Source organism: Diplotaxodon limnothrissa, linkage group LG20, assembly GCF_057381915.1.
Source record: "Diplotaxodon limnothrissa isolate DT_005_m linkage group LG20, D_limnothrissa_male_GT1.1, whole genome shotgun sequence".
Taxonomy (NCBI): Eukaryota; Metazoa; Chordata; class Actinopteri; order Cichliformes; family Cichlidae; genus Diplotaxodon; species Diplotaxodon limnothrissa.
In genome coordinates, this window is record NC_140615.1 from 7,090,317 (window position 1) to 7,111,833 (window position 21,517).

At 37.9% G+C, this 21,517-nt stretch overlaps 2 protein-coding genes across 2 annotated transcripts; both read left to right on the forward strand.

The window, feature by feature from the left end:
• Window positions 1-439: 439 nt before the first annotated feature.
• On the forward strand, window positions 440-2,004 carry ppp1r3da (protein phosphatase 1, regulatory subunit 3Da). The gene is made up of 2 exons (XM_085344935.1): window positions 440-477; window positions 717-2,004. Exon 2 carries the CDS (start codon window positions 745-747, stop codon window positions 1,636-1,638), a length of 894 nt encoding a protein of 297 aa, XP_085201061.1. The 5' UTR covers window positions 440-477; window positions 717-744; the 3' UTR covers window positions 1,639-2,004.
• A 2,624-nt stretch (window positions 2,005-4,628) lies between these two features.
• sycp2 (synaptonemal complex protein 2) lies at window positions 4,629-21,012 on the forward strand. Its single transcript, XM_085344940.1, has 46 exons — window positions 4,629-4,652; window positions 4,757-4,897; window positions 4,983-5,126; window positions 5,202-5,306; window positions 5,398-5,422; window positions 5,637-5,722; window positions 5,820-5,914; window positions 6,048-6,082; window positions 6,168-6,310; window positions 6,435-6,487; window positions 6,729-6,774; window positions 6,983-7,081; window positions 7,167-7,227; window positions 7,349-7,497; window positions 7,709-7,762; window positions 8,141-8,227; window positions 8,985-9,081; window positions 9,501-9,547; window positions 9,799-9,849; window positions 10,306-10,369; window positions 10,491-10,536; window positions 10,653-10,732; window positions 10,891-11,291; window positions 11,405-11,532; window positions 11,611-11,650; window positions 11,790-11,854; window positions 11,944-11,989; window positions 12,099-12,133; window positions 12,235-12,292; window positions 12,377-12,542; window positions 12,660-12,724; window positions 12,809-12,997; window positions 13,456-13,578; window positions 13,670-13,786; window positions 14,335-14,476; window positions 15,764-16,050; window positions 17,159-17,443; window positions 17,571-17,622; window positions 17,783-17,911; window positions 18,364-18,539; window positions 18,745-18,839; window positions 19,292-19,391; window positions 19,547-19,605; window positions 20,315-20,393; window positions 20,683-20,739; window positions 20,956-21,012. The coding sequence occupies exons 1-46, from the start codon at window positions 4,629-4,631 to the stop codon at window positions 21,010-21,012; spliced, it is 4,683 nt and encodes a 1,560-aa protein (XP_085201066.1).
• The last annotated feature ends 505 nt before the right edge of the window (window positions 21,013-21,517 follow it).

Sequence of the window (21,517 nt, forward strand, 5' to 3'; positions counted from 1 at the left end):
CGTGTCGAAGCGAGCGTCAGCGGTGCATCTTGGGAGTTGCAGTTAAAAGCGCGCTGGCTTCATTTTAAAGCGTTTGCTGAAGCCCCTTTTTTGCAGAGTCTTGCTTGCAGTCGATAAGCAAATGGAGTGCACAAGATGGGATCCGATGAGGACCGTGTCCCAGAGAAGGAGTTAAACAGCGTGAACTCGCACCCGCTTCATTTAAAGTACTCAATCACCCATGCGACGTCATTCTGGTCCGTGTGTAGTTTCCTGTTAACTGCGAGCACGTCAGCTGATCTGTATATACCTCACGTTGAATGCATGTATGGGATGTTGGAGAGCGATGAAGGCAGTTAGCAGTTACAAATCAGGCTACGCGGTTGCAACCAATAACAGGCACTACACGCAGCACTGATAATACTACTCTACATGGAGGATCGAGATTGGGCTGCTTCCTACAGCTTATACGTGACTGACTCTTCGCATCTTCACATGGTGAGGTGATGTCAACGTCTGATTGCAGCAAGTGATGTTAAAGGCAGTTTCAGGAATACTGCAGTCATTTAGAGAGGCAGAAAAAGACCGTATGCATGCATGCGGGCACGTACTTCCCGAGTACACGCCCACTCTCTACTGTTTAAACGTCAAAGTTGCTCTGTTGAAAGTTGCTTCATGGCTTGTTGCATTTAGTAAGCTGACGCTGAAGCTTATGCTTTTACTTCCCAACTTTACAGGTGAACTGAACCCCTGCTCTCACCACACATGGATAAAGGGTGGTTTATTGGACTTGAGAGGATTCCTCCAGCACAGTCTGAACAGAGGAGGTCATGTGTTACTATTAACCTGACTGAAATGCTCCGGGCTGACAAGCCTAATGTGCAGAAGAAGCCAGTTCCAATCCGTCCCCCGAGCCCCAGAGTTTCGTTCCCAAAACAACAGTTTCACCGCAGTCTCTCCTGTGAACCTACGCCTAAACCCATCATCCGTCAGCGGTCGCACTCGCTGCCTTCTGCCACTGACAAGAAGAAGCAGTGCAGAAGTGTTGGCGTACGGTTTGTTGACTCTTTGGGACTGGACCTGGAAGATGTCAAGATTTTTAAATCGGGAGAGGATCCACTTGTGCCCCATCATGTTACCTTTAGACTGTTGATGAGTGCAGAGATGGCAGATGGAAGGCATATGGAGATTTCTTTGCCATACCTGAAGCCAGCATTTGCCCAGCAACCTGGAGACCATCCAGGATTCCTGCATCGTCTCCATGAGCAGAAAGTTTGTCTTGAAAGAGTCTTGTGTTTTGAGTTGGGGGTCATCGGAATCACCCAAGTCCTCAATTTGGACTTTGAGAAAGATGTGACGGCTCGTTATTCTTTTACAGGATGGAAGAGTTGTGCAGAAGCTAAGGCCTCTTGGGTGTCCAGCATCACTAAGAACTGTGAGGGCAGAATGGGCCAAATCAGCTGCGATACATTTCGTTTTCATCTGCCTGTACCTCCATTCCTGCAACCAGAAGCAGTGTTAGAGTTTGCCATTCAGTACAAAGTCTGTGGTGCTGAGTACTGGGACAACAACGATGGAAAGAATTATAAATTAATTTGCAAGAACTACAAGCTCGCTGTGCCCAAAGAATGCGAGGATAGCATGGTGCACTTCACTTAGTTAGTATGCACACAAAAGGGAGAAGAGTTTGAGCATTAGAACACTTAATGATTACATGTAGCAATATCTATACAAAAAACACTCGGTAAACACATCTGTCAAGGCCGTTTGGGGTCATTTTTGCAATTTTTAACCAATCTGCATAAAAAATACGTTTTTGAGCGTGCTATAGCTTGCCATAAAATCCTTTGGGATTTGTCTTTTTGGGGGGTATTTTATGTGTAATGTTAATGGCAATAAGATAAAATGCACTGATGGAGGCATAACCACACACAGGAAACTGTTGATGCTCTTAGTAGTGCTGGCATAATAGCAGTTTGAATAAAACACACACACACACAAGTGCACTTACACCTGGTGCCAGCTTTACTGCCACTTGTATTTTTGTTTGTAAAAATTGCACTGAATTGTTATATTTTCCTAATAAACGTTGCACTTCAGTGTGGGAACATCCCATACAAAATTTTTGGGTTAAAATGAAATTAATGGACTTCACAGTCCAGGCTTTCTACCAGCTGGATGTTGGTCTTCTGGACCAGTTTGCTGAGTTTTTAGGATCTGTATTTGGAAGTCAAATGTTGTCAAAACATGCCATAGATACAGTGTACATGTTTCTCATGTGCTAAGCCATACTCTTGAAATGCAGGAGTCCTGCATCTCAAATGGGCTTGAAGATGCCTTTCTAAAAAAAAGCTGTTATGTATATTCCTAATTACAGAATACTCGAACAAACATATTTTGTAAATATTTCAGCTATAAGAGAATAAATGACTTTACTCTCAAGGGAAATGTAATGTTTTATATTTGCAAAAGTGGCAGATTCTAAGTAGCAGTAGGCCTACCACACTGTGAAAATACCCACTACCAGCTAAAATCCTGTATTCTAAATCTTACTTAGGTGTGAATATGCAAGTATTATCGCGGGAAACATGCTTCCTGATTGTGTTTTCCTTTTATATGTGTTGTTGTTGTTGAATTGCTGTTGCCCTGATACCTGTGTGTATTGCATTTCACTGCTGTAATGTTGGCAGCACGGTGGCACGGTGGTTAGCACTGTTGCCGCACAGCAAGAAGGTCCTGAGTTCAATTCCACCATCAGGCCGGGGTCTTTCTGTGTGGAGTTTGCATGTTCTCCCCGTGTTTGCGTGGGTTCTCTCCGGGTACTCCGGCTTCCTCCCACCGTCCAAAGACATGCAGCTTGTGGGGATAGGTTAATTGATTAATCTAAATTGTCACTAGGTGTGAATGGTTGTCTGTCCCTATGTGTTGGCCCTGCGACAGACTGGCGACCTGTCCAGGGTGTACCCCGCCTTTCGCCCTATGACAGCTGGGATAGGCTCCAGCGCCCCCCCGCGACCCTGAAAAGGATAAGCGGAAGCGAATGGATGGATGCTGTAATGTTGAAAATGGGGCTAAGTTTAATTGCTGCTGCGTAGTTTATTGCAGAACAATGGGTTCTATAGGAAGATGTTAGTAGGGTTCCCCAAAAATTGATTCTGTTCATCTAGACGTAGCGTTTTCAGTTAGTAGTGTTGTTGTCTTGTCAGAAAAACAACCATGTTTTTAGCTTTGTAAGTTTTTTTTTCTTTTTTAAAGGTGTTTAAATACACTATGAGGACAAAAGTATTGGGTCGCATGTCTCACTCTTTGAATTCATGTGTATAAAACCAAGCATCTATAGCCATGTGTTCAAGCTTAGCAAACATTTGTAAAATAATTGGTAGGTTTGAAGAGCTCAATTTGAATTTGAGCGTTGTATTGTAATAGAATGCCACATTTTTAAAGAGTCATTTCCTGGAAATTTTTCCCACCTAGATATTCCAACATTAACCGTAAGAGGTATTTTTGAAAAGTGGAAGTATTTAGAAACCACAGCCACCCACGAAGTGGCAGACCATATAAAGTTACACACCGGGGTTGCTGAGACTTGAGGCACATGGTCCCTAAAAGCTGGCAACGCTCTGCTGACTCAGTAAGTGCAGAACTCCAAAACTCCTCTCGCACTAACATAACACCAGGCGCTTCTTGATATGGGTTTCATGGCCAAGCATCTCCTGTAGGTGTAGTTTATCAGGAAGATATCAAGTTAAAAATCACATGGGGAGGATAGTATAACTGGACAGAAAGGCAAGATCCTGAAAAGTAACTGATAAATAAAGCAGTCAGACAACTGTAGTAGAAAAGAAAGTTTAAAAATGTGAACAAAATTAAGTACAAATACTTACAGTTTACCCTTTAATATTACTTACTATACCGCAAAACAGAAAAAAAAAATCTAAACATGGTTCTCTTGTCCCTGGTGAATAAGCAGATCTATTTCAAATCAATCAGACTAAAGAGCTGCTGAGCAACAGTGCCTGTATACAGGATTTTTTAAAAATGTATTTAATGTTGTCTTACTGTATTATGAACGGAGTCGACAGTTCCGGCTGGACGTAAACCCTCTCGCGCGTGCGCAAAGAATGCAAAGACTTCGCGCGCGTTGTGGGGATCAACTGAAAAACTTAAAATAAGAAGCAACCTGTCATGTCCTCTTTTTGTGCCAAATTTGACAGCACAGTAAGTAGAGCTGTGTATATAATATTATCTCCCTAAGGTATGTAGTAATCCCGGGCTAGCTGATGGTTATGGTCTGAAATTATTGTTGGCTCGGAGAAAGTTTAGCTTCTATTAGCATCAAAGTTAAGCTAGCTAACTTCAATAAAGCCTGATGAGGTCATAAAGGTTAGCAGCATATCTCATGACATAGCTCAGATTGCATGTACTGCAATACATTTATATAAAGCATCTCATGTAGGCTCATGTGAAGATAACAGATAACTTAGTGTTTAGCTTTTTGATGGCAAATTAATTAAACTTCTGAAAATTACATGTCAATACATAATTTATATAAAGTGAGGCCTTTTAAGATAGGCCTATGATTGGTAGGTTTATGTCTGCTGTTTTTGTTTACAGTCAATTTAAAGAGGCTAAAACCTTTTCTCACAAGGATGGCACCTGCACAGAACACGCAGGTGGGAATGCATACACTTTCTCCCTTTGTAAATATTCCTATCACTTAATTAATCAATATTCAGGCCTAATGGTGAAAAGTAAATTGTATACTTCAACCTTTTAGTTGGAGCACATAATCAGTGAGGCGGTAAAGTCCGGAGATGTCCGAGCACTGGATGTGTTCTTGCAGAGGGAGATTTATGAAGAGACTCCCATGAAATGCTCTCAACAGTTTCTCAGCAAATTGGATAAACTTATCTGCAGGGTGAGATAAAACTCAAAACACCCAGTTACACAATATGATGCTGCGTTATCAGTGGAATTAATGAAACCATATTTATGTTCCATAGGGTTTGGCTCAAAAAGACCCCAAATTGGCCAGTCTGGGATTTGCCAGTCTTTACAAGTGTGGAAAACACCTAATACTACCTGGTGGTGACCAAGGACTTTTGGGGTTAATAGCACAGGGTCTAATAAAAAAGATGAGTACACACGTAATAATACATAAAGGTACATACTATGTGGGTTCTGTAAACTTATGTAGTCTGATTGAACCCTTTTTTGTGCAGATGGTGGAGTGGTTTGAAAAATGCAGACAACTGTGGATTCAGTGTGGGCTGCAGTGGGATGAGAACTTAATAAACCTCTCTGAAGACTTTTTAAATGCTTTAACGGTGAGCTAACTTCTAATAAGAAACACACTTTGTAAAGTCAACTGTTTCAGTATTCTTAATTTGGTTTGTTTTTACTTTCTCTATGTTAAAGGTGGTTCATCAGGCATGCGAAGAGGGTATGGATTTACATATCTCTATGTACTGTAGATAATGACATCTTTTTATACTGTTTAAAAAAGTGAATGGGGACATATTTAAGTGTAAGATGGATAAGAGTTTCTAACTTAAAAGAGGTTTCTAATAAGTTTACAGCAATTTAATGATGACTCTGTATACAAGAAGAAAGTATTGACTTTGTCTGCTATACCATGTTTTATTTTATTTTTGCAGGGACATACAAAATCACTGAGTCCTTTCTGTATCCTATTGGCCAGTTGGCTGTTGACCCTAGAATCTACGTCCTGATCCAGAAAGAGGTGTACAATAGTTTATCTAATTTTTTTTAGAGTAACACTGAACCTGAAAGACCTCTGTTTGGTACAGTTGATTAACTGCCTAATAATGTTTTAACAGGCAATTCGGAAATTCAACTTAATTCTGGATAAAATCCCAGTGGAACTTAAAAAAGACACGAAGATCCTAATGTCACAAGAGGCCTCTGATATCATGTATGTCACTGTAGTTTTCTTAAATGATTATTAACATTAAATGTAATACAATTGGAAACATGAATGATCACAATCAAGAATGAATTACCACATTTACTAATTATTAAGAAGTAGATTGCTCATTTGATTACAGGATCAAACTGGCTGATCATATAATGGATGTTGGTGGTAAGCTTTCTTTATACATTTCTCTTTACCCAGAATTACTATTAAAAATAAAATATGTAAAACACTGTTTCTGTTTCCCCCTCAGACTATGACTTTCAGTCATCCTTGATGGAGGCATTGTGCAGAATGGCCACAACTGACCAGAGGAAGGAACTTGCATATAAATGGTTCAGAATGAGCCTTGTGGCCAGTGCATTTGCCAAAATACGTGATTCTGAATTTGAGACGGTAACATTAGTCTGTTTTGGTTTATTTTATATTTGCTTTTGATTTTTGATGTACTGGTGCTGTTGCTGATGTTGTTTATGCTGAAAGGCTGCATAAAATTGAATGCAAGTGTGTGTGATTTCAGGCTTGTCGTACATTTCTAAACATGGTGAATGGGATGCAGGGAGACAAGAGAAGGTACATACATAACAGAGCTCAGTGCTATACAACACATGTGGTTTCATTTGTAACTTTCATTCTAAACCTGAGTTAATATGAATTTTCATATGTTTGTCTATTTCTCTAAGAATATTGCATTTTACAAATTCTTTCGCCAAGCTCTTTTAATAAAAATCTCTAATTACATTCTGTATTTGGGCCATATTGACTGGAAAGATTTACTGAAAGTTCTGATGACACAATTCTTTGTGCACTGTAGGGTGTATTCCTACCCTTGTTTGGAAGCTTATCTGGACAGCAGTGAGGTCAGTATCAACAGGGATTCTGTTCTAAAATGTGAAAAACAAAACTGAATTTGAAACAACTCAGTTATTAATTGTCTGAACACACATAAGGTATCTCTCACCACACAGTCCTAGTCTGTTTAATCTAATAACAGCTTATGTCCAAATTCATGCTGTATTGTTAATACTATAAGTTGCTGTTATAATAAGGTTGTGGTTATGTTGTCAGTTGCTGATGCCCTCGGATGAGAAACTTGAGGAATTCTGGATTGACTTCAACCTCGGCAGCCACAGCATCTCTTTTTACTTCTCCTTGGCTGATGAAGAGGTACAGATATATACACATTAAAAAATCTCAACTTTTGCTTAGCACAGTCAACATCTGCTTAACAAACTTTGGTTTACCCTCAAAGGATAGCCACTGGGAAACTATATGTCTCAATGAGCATGAAGTCCAAAGCTACACTGTAAAAGGTAATGTATACACAAAGGCCAATGCATATGTGCCTGCTCGCATTCACTGAATTTTTATTTGCATGCGACTTTGCCATTTCGTATAAGTATTTTCTCTAATAAAAAATTTCTTAATGTCCAGAGGAGGGTAAGAGGCAGGTCTTGCAGATCAAGCTGTCAGAGGTGGTCATTGTTGGTGCAGCTGAAGGATCCACTCTTACGATCCATTTCAGCTCCTCGCTGGACATCCTGCAGGCTGTGCAAAATGTCTATGGACACAGCAAAAATAAAGTAGAGTCTATCTGTCTTTACTGAATTTTCTTGCTACACCACAATAGATACATGACAAGTAAATTCTAAGGTATACATTAATGTTAAAAAGACTTTCACAACAAGTGGAAAAGTCTATATTTTCCACTGATAGAATGGGGCTCCAAACAGAAGCTAAACTGTGGTCATGATGAATTTAAGTATTTGGATTAAGACTTTCTTCTTCCGTCAGGGCTCATCTGTAGTGAAAGCTACAGCTAGATCTTTAATGGAGAACAACACTCAGGTAAACATTGGTTTGTCAACGTAATGCTCTTATTGTACTTCTGTAATAATTAGTTGTCATCTCAGATTCCAGTGTTTATTAAACTGTCAATATTTGAGCTGGAGTTGGGTTTAAATGGTAAATTGACTGGTTCCTATAGCGCTTTTGTCCTCTGATTCTCAAAGCGCTTTATGCTTCAGTGCTTTCTGTATCTTCTCCAAGGACATTTGGTAGTGTAATATATTGAAATGTATAATATTTATTCTTAATTTAAATCGAAATTATAATGGGTGCAAGCTTTTGTGTGTGGGTTTTTTTATTCATGTGGTTTTATTGTATCAGAAATCTTTTGTTAATGTCTAAAAAGATTTTTCATCCTGTATGTTCATCTTTTTTTAGGTTGTTCCAGAGAGCCAGGTGTCTCTTGGTGAAAGTGAAAAAAGTACTGTCAACTACGTTTTACCTGCTACAGCTGCACCAGCACAGGTAGAGATTTAAATTTTAAATTACAGACAGTTTAGACTAGACAGGAAAATGGAGTGGGAGCAGGGGCATACCATGATTGATATCAACATAAAGTTAAGTCAGTGAAGGCAGTGTTTTAGCTTACTTTACAGAAGTGTGCATATTTTTCCTGGTATTTCTGGGTATGAACAAAATTCTGCTTTATAAATTAAACCCCACTGAAAACGGTTAAAATACTAGCTGCTTCTAGAGATATGCAGGAAAATCCCTGTAATGTGTATAATATTATTTAATGTAGCAATGCAACACATACAGCACATGCAACTACCTGCAAAATAAGAAGGAAAGCAGAAAAAGATCAGTTCAGAGAAAACGAATGAGTCAAAACACAAGTTGGAAGTTAACGAAGATTGATACAACAAACAATTCCTCAGCTAAAGTCAGTATTTGCAAATATTTATCCATTTATTAATATAAATGTTAACAGCTACACTCTAACATCTTTTTTAAGGCTGGCATCAGTTATATAATGAAAGTGTAAGACAACTCTTGGTTGTGATACTTCAATAGAAAGGCACACCTGAAACTTAACAGCAGAGGGAGCACACAAGCCACCAAATAAATATTGAGCAGTATTTTCCTCACCATGGATTAAACACTAAATTCCTCTTAAACACAGAAGTTATTCTGTAAAGACTTCTGTGTTATTATTGATGTGAAATAAAATCTACAAAACAGACCATCATAAAGATTTATAGACATCTGATTTTCCCTCCAGGTGGTCACCCCAGCCAAGATGAAGATTTCTGAGGCCACTGCCTTTTTTAGCAGCGGCGGAGCTGGAAGTGTGCATCGTTCCTTCTCTCTTGCATCAAGTAGGTGACAGTACAAAGTGTGAAGAACTGCAGCCACACCAATTCCAGCAATTGTACTAAGTTACAGGCTTTATTTTATTGGTGAGAGAAATAAATGGGCTACATCACAAGAATAAACATAATCACAAAAACAACTAAATATACAAGTTGTGAAAGAAGACAAAAAGAACACCCTATACAAGTAATTTTTGCTTTTTTTTAATAGACTGTATTATAACTCTTTAGAGTATGGATAGAGTAAACATGTAAAGATACTAGAGCTGAATCAGATTCCTCATGTCCTTTGGGGTTAGTTTAGTTCGTATGTAAATACTAAGTAGTTATTATGTGTCCAGTTGTTTCATTTGTGCTCAGTTGTATCATTCTCAACCACTGAATAAATCCTGAATGAGTATGATATTTTTTGTCCTCCTTTTTAGACACTCCAGCCAATGGCATTGGAACAGAAAAGTCACCTCTTGAAGTGGTTAGTTCACATATCACCACTGTTAAGAACTGCAGTCATAGCAGCTACTCTTTAATGTATTCAGTATTAAGTTTTAGTTATACTCTGATTATATTGCTTTATACTGTAAGTCCTTGCATACCGCACAAATAGTGTAAAGTAAATGTTCATGTTTTTGTAATGTGTACTGTTTAGCCAAGTTAGGAGTAGTTATACACCAGGTCCAGGAAATTCAGTTATTCAGTTACTATCGATGTGATGCATCTCTACAGAGCACAGCCTCTAAACCGGCCATCGAGAATAAAGGTGACAAATACAAAAAGGTACAGTCTATCTATAAATGATTTAATTTTTTAATTTTTTTTTTTACTACTGTTGCTACTTTTGCATGATCTTTTTAACCTTTTTGATTAAAGGAGACCATAATATGATCCAGCTGTGTAAAAAGGGGTTTTGCTTTTCACGTTTCTTAATAATTCGATGTTTTAACTACCTAGACTTATCTAGACCTCCTCTGGTCACCTAACCATTGAATTTCCATCAGGGTACTGGTTTGTTCTTTTTTTTGTTTGTTTGGTTAATGCTCATAGCCTGATGTAAAGACATAATTTCCACACAGTCAGAATAAAGTGATGTAAAAATCGTTGCTGTTGGGTTCTTAACAATGCAGTCAGTGCAGCAATTATAAGCAACAGAGGATTTAGTATGAGGCACAAAGTAAATAACTGTGTTCTGCTAAATATGAAATATCATACAGTTTCATTTGCTGTCATTTGCAGAGCATACCACTGAAAGATGCTGTGAACATGGTTCTGGCTGAACAAGGAGGAGAAAAATCCAGAGGTATGATATAAATATATTTTCATTGTTTTTTGCTTAACTCAGAAATAAACTGTATTATCTTTGTTACATACAGCTTTATTTGTTTAAAGACTCAACCCATTACTGGCCTTTTCACTTGCAGAGGAGAATTTTGTGCCTGACACCCAACCCCAAACTGGGAGTAACATGCAAGTATCATGAAGAACCTCCAGTCTGTTTGCATAGCTGCATAGCCAGTGTTCTGATTGATATCTGTATGTAATGGGTCTATCTGAGTATATTTATGTTTTTATTTAAATTACAGGGCTTCTAATTGGCACAAATTTTCAGTTTCAAAAATGCTGATGATGCCAACACAGAAAACGAGTTCCCTGCCAAGATCTGGTAAACTAAGGCGGCAAAAAATATCTTCAGTATCGCTAAAATTATGAAACTGTCATTGTACATTACAGCTAGTAAAATATACAAAAAACAAGCTAGTTAAATGTTAATGCCATTAACAATTATCAGGGTTTTGATTACAGTTATTTTCCTCTCTTTAGAACCTTGTTCAGCTATGCTGCGTCCTCAGGAGCGCTCCTTATCATCGAAGTGGTCAGTTTCAGCCTCGACCTCAGTCTGCCAAAAGCAACTGCATATCCAGCTCAGCGAGCGACTGCAGCAGGTCCTTAAGGAGAGGAACAAAGACTCTCCACCTCCTGAAGCATCTGATATCAGAAGGGACTCGAATGAAACAAATGCAGAAGACCAGTATGTTTCCTCATTATGTACTTCCAAGCCGCAACATGCCCAGAGCAATGGCCGTGCAAAAAGGAAGAGCAAGGGCCAGACGTCACTGGAGACTAGTGCTGTTCTCCAGACCTCCACAACTAAAACTCTAAAGGAGAAAAAAACACTCAAATCTGAAACTGAAAGTAAGAGGGCTCAATTAGACAAAGAAAAGGTATGACTTCTGTGAAGTTTATGCAGCTTAATGTCAAGTCCAAAATTCTCGTTAAGAATTAAGGTTTTTTTTGTTTCTTTGGTTTTTTTATTCCTTCAAATTTCTGCTCTCAGAGAGACTCAGAGGCTGCAGGCAGCATGGTGAAGCTCATCTCTAGCCGCTATAAGGATAATGGCCAATCTAAAGAAAAACACACTTCTGAAAAGCTCACTCAGAACTGGTTTCCTTCTCTTGTCAACAGGTATGAACATTTAGGGCTGTAATTTTTCCATTTTAAATTTCCACTTCAATAATGTCATTAATGGAGTTGTTTTTGTAGTAGAACAATCTTCAATATGAGCTGGTTATCAACTGGAAAAGTAAGTGATCAATATTTGAATTATGTCTAGGATTAATTTGAGTAATTTTTAAAATATAGTTTTTAAAAAAAACATTGAAAGCACTTTTCTGTATTTATTTTACTAAAGATAATTTATTGATTCATTTGATGTATTTTAGAGAGAAACATCCAGAAACCCAATTACATCCTACAGCAGAACCAAAACAAACTCTGTGAGGCGGAGGTAATCTAAGTCGATTAAAACATTTCAAAGATATTTGAAGATAGATTTGTCTTTCAGTGAATGTAATAGTTTTTTCCCCTGTTGTATAGAGATGACGTTTTTGCATTCAGGACCAATACACCCCTCAGTTCTGAGGTAAGTGTTACTAATGTGAGTCAGTTTTATGTATTGACATGTATCAGCATGAGAACTTAGAAAATTCAGGATTAAAGTTAACAGTCTTGTTTCACTTATTTCATTTTAGAAGGAGAACATAAACACCTGTGGCATACAGAGCAAGTAGGCCCCATTGAGAATGTTCTGTGACTTTTATTTGTCTTAAATATTAATATTTTGTTACAAATCTTTCTTAAATCTATACTTCCCATATTGTTTGACAGTGGCATCCACTCCTCGGTACTCCTCAGCACAACCAAGAAAGAGCAGCCTGTGGCGAAAGTAGGCATTCATTGTATGTTTGTGGAAACATTTTCTTCATGCTTGTGTACTCATGTCTGTCCTCTGCTGTATTCTGTGTTACAGAAGAAGGGGCATGTAAAAAAGCACCTGTTTAGTGACACAGACACAGAAAATGCCACAACAGATCTCAGCTGGCTGAGAGAGTCAGCCACAAAGTCCAAGCCCAAGGTTATCAAATACTCCAGGCAGGCGCCCATCAAACCTAGACCTGTCCCACACCATGCTTCTGGTAGGCCATTAAAGTTACATTCAGACTCAAAGTCTGAAAATTGTTGCATCACGACTGTATGCCAATAAAATTATTTGAAAACATCAGTAATTGCATACAGGTTTTGTTTAATTACAGTTGAATCTCCAGATTTAGTCCCAACCTTTCCAAGAGCTGGATTGGGTAATAACAAACCAACTCAGGTAAGGAATGATTAATGTTTTTGTAAATTGTGTGCTACAAGCTGCACTATTTTAAGTAACCACAGTGTGTCACTGTTGTATCAGAAAAACGGGCGCATGAAAAGGGACCTTGGTCAGCCAAAGGAGAGAGTAAAGCTAGCAGCAGCACCTAGCAGACAACATGCAGCTACTAAGAGGCCCAAGAGAGTTGCAGCCGCCTCTACCAGAAGCTACAAAGAGCCAGATACTGATGACAGTCAGCCAGAAGAACCTGAGGATCCTCCTGCTACCAAGGCAGGAGACAGACTTCTTTTTCTTAAGCATTGTTACTGCTTTTTGTTTTTGTTTTTTTAAACGGTTAACAGGTACCACTTTGCTTTTTTAAGTAATCCTATTGGCAACAGTGTCAAGAGTAAACAAAAGATGAAGCAGACATGTTTATTAAAACATTTTGTAAATATATATAGTGTAAAAAGGCAAACTTCATCCTGCCTCCACACATTATATTGAATATCAAAATGCCTTTTTTCATGGACTTTCATGGCCGTCCTTTCAATACTCTAAAGGTATACAATTTTAAGCTCAGGTGTAGAAAATATATTGCTCAGTCACAGTGTTAATAAACTACTCACTAAACCATAGTGAGTTTTAAAAATACACATTTCATCTGGTGAAAAGACAAAAAAACAAACTTTCAAGCCAGTGCAACAATAATAATGTATATTTTGTACCTTTCTTTTCTTTATAAATAGTACTCATTCTCTGCGAAAACCGTGGAAGTTCATGCAACTCAAAAAAAGAAGAAAAAGACTGACAGCACCCAGCAAATGGAAAACAATATAAACCCATGCGCAAAGAAGCCAGCCACTTCCAAGGTCATTTGTGTTTAATGTCATCTTTACTAAGTGGTTATGTGAGAAATGGCTGGAGCAATATCATATTTATTTTTCTTCTGAATTTCAACAGAAATATTTTATAGACCAGCAGAGGAAGCATGAGAAAACCTCTGAGCAAGCAGCTGCTACCTACAGGAGAAAACGCAACAACAACCAGTCAGATTTTAAAAAACCTTCTGTACTTAAGGTAGGACATCAGTTCTGCACAGAAATGTTCTTATTACTTGTTGTCTTCAACTCACAGCTTTATATCTTTGCAGATACTAAGTGTTTATACACTTATATGTTATAGATGGGTAATTCAGAATTTACACAGCACATGTATCACGAACAAGTGGTAAATTTAAATGAAAAACGATGACATCCATGGGCTAACAGCTTCTCAGTTACAAGGTAGAACTTCCCTAAACCATGCCCTGCTTTACCCCTTTGACTCAACAGGGGAAAGCAATTTATAAAGACGTTAAACTATCAGCTGAGACCAGAAACTCACTAGAAAAACCCCAGATTTTTTTTTTATCAGACCTGGCAGCTATGTTTATCATATTTATACAGTCTTTGATCTGAATATATTTCAGTAGTTTATTATTTAACGTCAAAAGGAGAAATTTAATTTTTTTTGGCTGTATTTAGCTGAGAATATGCTGTGGTCTTAAATCTTCACCTGCAGATTGTGTTTCTGAATGGATTTCACAGTATAATATGTTGTCATAAATAACATACTTTGTTCTCCAGCAGAGGCCTGAAAATGTTCCTCAAGAAACTTCAAAATTGAAAAAGACAAATGCCCAAGAACAGATGAGTTCATTGAAGGATTCCTGGGTTACTTGCCAGACCTCTTTCTGTCCATCCCCTCCTCTCATGGAAAAGATGAGATGTAAGATACAATAAAAAACGACTCTCTAGCGTCAGAGTTAGATAAGAGCCATTTGATCCCTCTGACAGCTGCTAATGTCTATTTAATGTTTAATGTTTGATCAAATGGTTTGTTAATTCCATCACAGTGGTGACATGTATCATGACCCCAATTCCCCCCTGACAACCTTAGACACTGTCAGTAAAAACAGAATGCAGTGATTTGTAAATCATATTAACCCATATTTTGTTCACAATAGAACACAGAAAATAACATATTAAATGTTTAAACGGAGATATTTTACTATTTCATGAAAAATAATAGCTCATTTTGGATTTGATGGAAGCAATAAAAGGCTGGTAAACTAAGTGTGCTTAAAATGAAACCACTGGAGAAAGATTATGCACTTAATTAGATTGATTGGCACAGGTTAGTAACGTGATTTGGGGGTAAAAAGTGCATTTCTCAGAAGTAAAGATGACAGGTTCACCTGAAATTCATTTCAAAATGAACTTGAATTTTTTCTTAAAATGATACATTTTTCACTTCTTTCTATTCTGAATTAAATATGGGTTTATGGTAAAATGGTAAATGGCCTGTATTTATATAGCGCTTTACTAGTCCCTAAGGACCCCAAAGCGCTTTACATATCCAGTCATCCACCCATTCACACACACATTCACACACTGGTGATGGCAAGCTACATTGTAGCCACAGCCACAAATGATTTGAAAAGTTTATGAACTTTTCAAATCATTGGATTATGTTGTTATTTTTCACTGCATCGCAATTTTTTCAGAATTCAGGTTGTACTTAATAGTCATTTTAACATTGAAAAAAAAAAGTTTTCCTTTAGTGACACATATTTTTTCTTCAGCAGAAGAGTGGATGGTAATCTTTGATTTTCATTATTGTGTAGAAACATTGACTCTCAAAAGGTGAGATCGTCAGAAATGCTAACTTAACGTATTACTCCGAGTCATAATGATGAGTCTCGTTATCTTTCTTAACATTTATATTTGTAAAAAATTATACTCTTCACACAAAACCCCCTTTTTGTAACGCTGGTTCTTTATCAGCTGTTAGATATTTGTATAAACCCCTGTGAAACAATTTGGTGCCGGCAATGTGTGTTTCCATGGCAGTGAAACCTTTTCACTCTAAACACTTTATGTAAAGCATTGCATAAAGAAACCTTTTGCTCTCCAACCTCTATGTAGAGGAACTTGTGTATATTGACCTTCTACTCTTTGTCCAACTTCTGAAGCCAGTTGTTTGAACATCTGTGCTTATTTTGGATCCCCGCAGCTGCTGATAGGTCAGTCCCAACCTTGGATTTGACCTGCTCCCCTCTTCTCACCCCGCGGGGATCCCCGCTGCCTGCCTCCCCTAAGCCTTCTTGCCAAGACACCCCCTCGCCAGTCCTGCTGCTACCCAAACCTAAAGTCAGAAGTAAAGAAATGTGCAAGTCTTCTTTCTACACTGCAGAAAAGAATCATGGCTCATCCAAGACTCATTCTAAGCAGTCTGTCCCTTCTCTCACTTCACTTGGAGGACAAATCCCTGCACCTCCGACTGAACTTAGTGCAGCAAAGGTACATCACCTTTCTGACATATTATGGCACTGTGGTAAGGTATCTGTCAAGGGTTAAAACAGAAAGAAAGTGTTTTAGGGTAGAAAAATACTTGTTTCACATTCACCCTAAAAAACGGCACAGTGCAAAATATATGAGTATGGGTTTTTTCTAATTTGTTGAGTTGAAAGCATATTTTTTTTATTTCTGAACATTGCTTCAGCAAATAGTGGAGTATTCCAGTGTGGGTGGTGTTCTGTTATTAAAGAAAATAAATAACAAAGTAAGATGGAAAGGGTAGTCACACCTAACTCAGCAAAAAGGCCAGAAGGGAAAGAGTGAGGAGGCCTTATTGATTTAATTTTGTCTTTGCTCCTCTTTGTATAAAGTTAGTCCAGTATACTGCACATCTGTAGCGATCTGCCGTGGGCTGAGTTGTTAAATTCATCTGGACTCACCATAAAGATGTTTATACACTCATTTTGGCATCTTTGTCAGGTCTTTAAGCTATTCATGCACTAACTCTGCATAGATGTTATTGATGTCAGTCAACAGTCTTGTGAGAATCAGTAGCACAACTTGAATCGTAGTGTGAGTTATTATTTCACTGAAGTAAAAACGTAGGCCACTGACTTAAGCATGACTTAAGCTGAAATTCCCAGACTGTCCGAGAAAAATGTGGATAGGGATGACTGAAAATATAACTCCCTCCCCTTAAAAACCTTATTTTGAACCTTGTCCTTTATAAGCAACTGGAAAGTTTGATTTGCAAACTGCTAAATTCTACTCCAGACAGTTATTTTCTCTAACATGAGATGGCTACGGCTAAACGAAGCCATTCTTATGAGTTAGCCATGTGAGGAATTCCTAATAAATAGATCTTTTAATTATGGGGAAATGCACATGATGATTGAAATGACCTACTTAATGCCGTACAGAGCAGATAATGGCTTTGCAGCACTTAATCTGTGCTTCTTCATGCATTGTGTGAAATGTCTTTTTCATTTATTGTCACTTATCTATGGCAGACATGATCATTAGCTAACCACAAAACGAGTTACCATATTTTTTTTTTTTGACATTATTTCTCATCACTTTCTGCCGCCTTCAATCTTCTATTTGTTTCCAGATTAGTACAATCGAACAGCATCTTTCTTCAGCACCTCATTCTCCTTTGTCCACTCGACCCCTGCTGACATCCACACTCCTTGAGCTGGACAAACCACCCTTGCCTTCTCCTGCTCAGTCACCATTTCCAAATGACACAATTAGCCATGGCCACCGCTGTAGTTTGAGTAATGTGTCTTCAGTATCCCAGATTTCACTAAGCTCATCATCTATTAACTCATCAGTACTCACCAGCAAAGTTAAGGACGGTCCCACTGTTGCCCTGGCTCTATCTGTTAAAGCAGAGGTATTGGCTCTTTACTGATTTTTGGTTTCTTTTTTTGATTAATGTAACTTTACAGCTGAAGAACAAAAAAAACTTTAAGAACACTAAATCACTCAAACTAACTAACTCATTACTGTCCTCCTGATAGATGACGCCACTGTCAGACCAAGACTCAAAACTCGCACAGTCTCATGTTTCAGGTAAAATAAACGTTTAACTTGTTTTTTGGGGGGGTTTGCCATAAATTTCCTGGTTGCTACAGTTTAATTCCACCGTTAGGTCCACTCTGCACCAAATTAAAGTTGCGCTTCATTATAAAATGGCATCCTATCTAATTGTCACATCTGATTTTTGAAACAGGGCCCAGCCGCAAGCGCCACATTTCCTTGTCTAGTGATTCAGAGGACGAGGAGACAGAAGAGAGTATGAGAAGCAAGATGAGAGGGAATCACTCTCCTCATTTGAAGCCACGGAAATTATTCAAGTCGTGTAAGACATATTCAGAGTCTCTTACATAGATAAGCACAGGAAAACCTTAACTACACATGCCTTAATCAGACAAGCTAATATGTGTTTCAACTTTGGCACAGGAAGTTTCTTCATGTGTTTTTTTTTTTTAGATCAGGATTTTACTACATCCAAATCTAATCTAAGGTGATCTATCTGAATGTATTTTTTGGAACTATTTTGTTAAATTGACGTTGTTAAATTATATGTGATGTAAAAGAGATACACAGGAAGTCAAAATATTCCTTGCAGCACAGTCAAAACATCTTTGTTTTTTTATAACTATATGATTTAGGATGTAGTGAGGATATTTAAGATATCAGTGGCATCTTTAAAAGATCTGGTAAAAAAAAACTATGAAACATTCTTGAATCAGAATTTGACCCTAATGTTGTCCTTTCTAATATGTTAATGTTCCTGTTTGTTACCTACAGTTGAGGTGCCTGCTGTGGATGAGTTGAGCCAGGTGAAGTCTTCCTCTGGTCATTGGGAGGGTGAAGTAACAGATGGAGACGTGGACATTGATGAAGGTTTAGATTTGCCAGAAATTGCTGTAAACCCAAGAAACATGTGTCAGCAGTTGAGCTCGGAGCTCAAGAAGAAGTTCCAGGTTGGAAATGTGTCCAGACATACAACATAGTTAGAGAATAGTGCTGCACACTACATTGCATCTGTGCTGTGTTCACAATTTAAAGGAACACTTAATGTTGTGAGAAATCTAGTATGTGGTAAACATGTATTTGAGACAGCAGTGTGTACTGCTGTTGAATGATTACTTACAAAACTGCTACATAACCATATATGTTCATGTTCAGAAACGTTACAGCATGATGGAGCTTTACAACAAGCAGTCTTTGAAGACCGTCCAGCAACACGTCTCTTCCATTAATATGCAAATTACCAAATGCAGGTCAGTTAGTTTGTCAGTGTGTAAATGAACTATAAGTCTGATCTTTTCGGTTAATATGCAACATTTGTTATCGCCAACCTTTAATTAATTTGATGGCCGATAGCACACTAACAGAGAAGTCCTGAAAGGCAAGTGAGAATCTATAGTGATCATTTTATTTTAACCTAAATTATTTTCTCTTGTGTGTTCATAACTGGAGAATATGAAAAAGAAAGATTTGGCAGAATAATCTATTCAAAAAAAAATGTGTATCTGGGCTTCTTCACACAGGGGTCCTTAGCAAATGTGAAATCTAGTTAGAAGTCAGTTTGCTGTGTTAATAAATCCTTTTTATGTTTTATTGGCTACAACCCTACAGTGGTCTTTCATGAGTGTGATAGGACACTGTAATCTTTGTTTGTATTTCCTTGTAGATTTCTACTTTTCTGGTTAATTGTCTGTCCTCTCTACAGGACTCAGAGGCTTAAACAGATTCAGAAGGTCCTCCTGGAGGAGATACACAAATTGGAGCAGGATGACACTGTGCTGAAAAACATGGATAATGACCTCACTGTAGGTTATTCTGACTCTGTCTGCCACATAGAGAAAATGCAGAAAGCGATATTAAAAACAAAATATCCAGCCATACAATGTTCTGTTGAATAATACCTGCCGCCAGGATGATCTGTTGTAGATTTGACCAGTGCCAATGGTTTTTCCTTATACAGATGTACTGGAAAAAACAGATGACGGCTTTCCATTCTTACCAGAAGCAGGAAATCACAAGGTGAAATTAAAGCGTGTGTTTGTGTGTGTTTGAGTACTAAAAGAGTCTTATAATTCTGTTTTCCACACTCTGATCAATGGTGTCCTTTCAGGTTTAAAGAAGAATACACAGAATTATCAAATTTTTCTGTTGGAAGAAAGATTAAAACTTTTGATTTGAAAAAAGCTTTTTTCATTAAGCTTGAAATCATCAACTAAATACACGTCCTATACATCCTATTCTTCCTACTATCATTTAGCTGGGGTTATCGTAAGCATTCCCTCCATAGTTACACTGCTAGTAGCTGAAAATAAAAATAAAGCACCCCCATTTATCAACTTCCCCCATATGGTAATTAACACACATAATCTATACAGTCGTTTCAGATATGTCTGACTTCGTCACTCAGTGAGTATATGAGAAACCAATATCAGTATTATTCCTTTGATAAACATATATTTTATTAATTGCCATTTATGCCCTCTGTTTTAAAAAAATTCCATATGCAGTTTATTATGCTGCTAACTCCTCGAATCTGAGAAGGGATTGTATTAAATGGGTCCTTTAGCCACAATACTCTGCAGTCCATACTTGTGTCACTAATTTGTCGTTTGTTCTTTGTTATCTTGGTAGTTCCATCCTGAGTGACACGATAGCCACGAAAATATTTAAAAATGTGTAAAAGAAATCAGATATACAGCTCCATGGTTGTCTGTCTCCTTATTTCCAGAAATGAGCTCCTGAAGAGAGCGCTTCAGAGTAACACGTGCAACAGCTTGGAGTATGAGGAGAGAATATTCACATCTGAGGTGTGATCCTCATGCATAGACTTCACAGTATATCTAATATTTGCTTCATTGTGTTGCTTGAGTGCAGTCTGTAGCTGTAACTCAAAATTCAGCTTTGAATAATCAGTGTTTATGTGTTTTAATTTAGAAGAGGTCATCTGCCTGTCAAGCTGTCTATCAAATATGACTTTTGCTGAGTGGCCTTTGTGACATTTTGCTATCTCTTTTATTCTCCCCCTGTGTGTCCTGACTGTGTCATATTCTTTATTACCACTCCCAAAAACCCTGCTGCTGTTTGTGCTGTTTTCAGATGTGCACGATCAGAAAAGACATGAAGTCAGTTCAGGACAAATTCCTCAGTGAGATGGTGAGTATGAACAGGTGAAACTTCAGGAAACAGAGAAGAGCTGGGCTTGCATTGTGTGTCTTTAATGTTGTGTCCATCACTCTGTCAAAAGAACAATGGTTCTGTGAAAGCTTGTGCATAAGCACGTACCATTGAAAGAAAAGTATGACTCAGATGATGTTGTGTAAGATCTCAAATTAAGCGTCTTTCTCGAATGTTTCTTTGTGTCCTTTATAGCTGGAGGGAGAGCTCCAGAGAGTCAAGAAAGGACTGCATGCTTTGTTCTTCCCCTGATGAGGGAGCCGGGTTTGAGTTCAACACTGTCCCGGAACGCAATAAAGCAGGTTGTGTGTTTCGTGCTGTCCTAGGCAGTTCTGCTGTGCTCAGTCAAAGTATTTTCATGCAGTGTTTGTTTTTCTGGATTCTGCTTTGATTCCATGCAGATGTCTTTGGTTTATTCTAATGGTGCTTTGTTCCAGTGTTTGGGATTTGATTGGAAATGTTGTGTTCTGGTGTTATTTTATGGCTTTTATAAATTGAATAAGTTTTGGTGTTATTGTAAGCTCTCCCATGCTATTCATTGACTTGACTCTATTTTTAACCCTAATTCTTGATTTATTCATTGAAGCTTGTTAAGTACTAGAAATGGTCAAGTAAACTTTCAAGATCTTAATTGTATTGATTGTTTTTTAATAACTCCTCTACCATATTGTTAAATGAAAATAAAGTTGTTTTAAAAATAAATGAGGCAGCACAGTTTAAAAAAAAGGCCTTGTATTTTGAAGACAAGTAAGTGCTT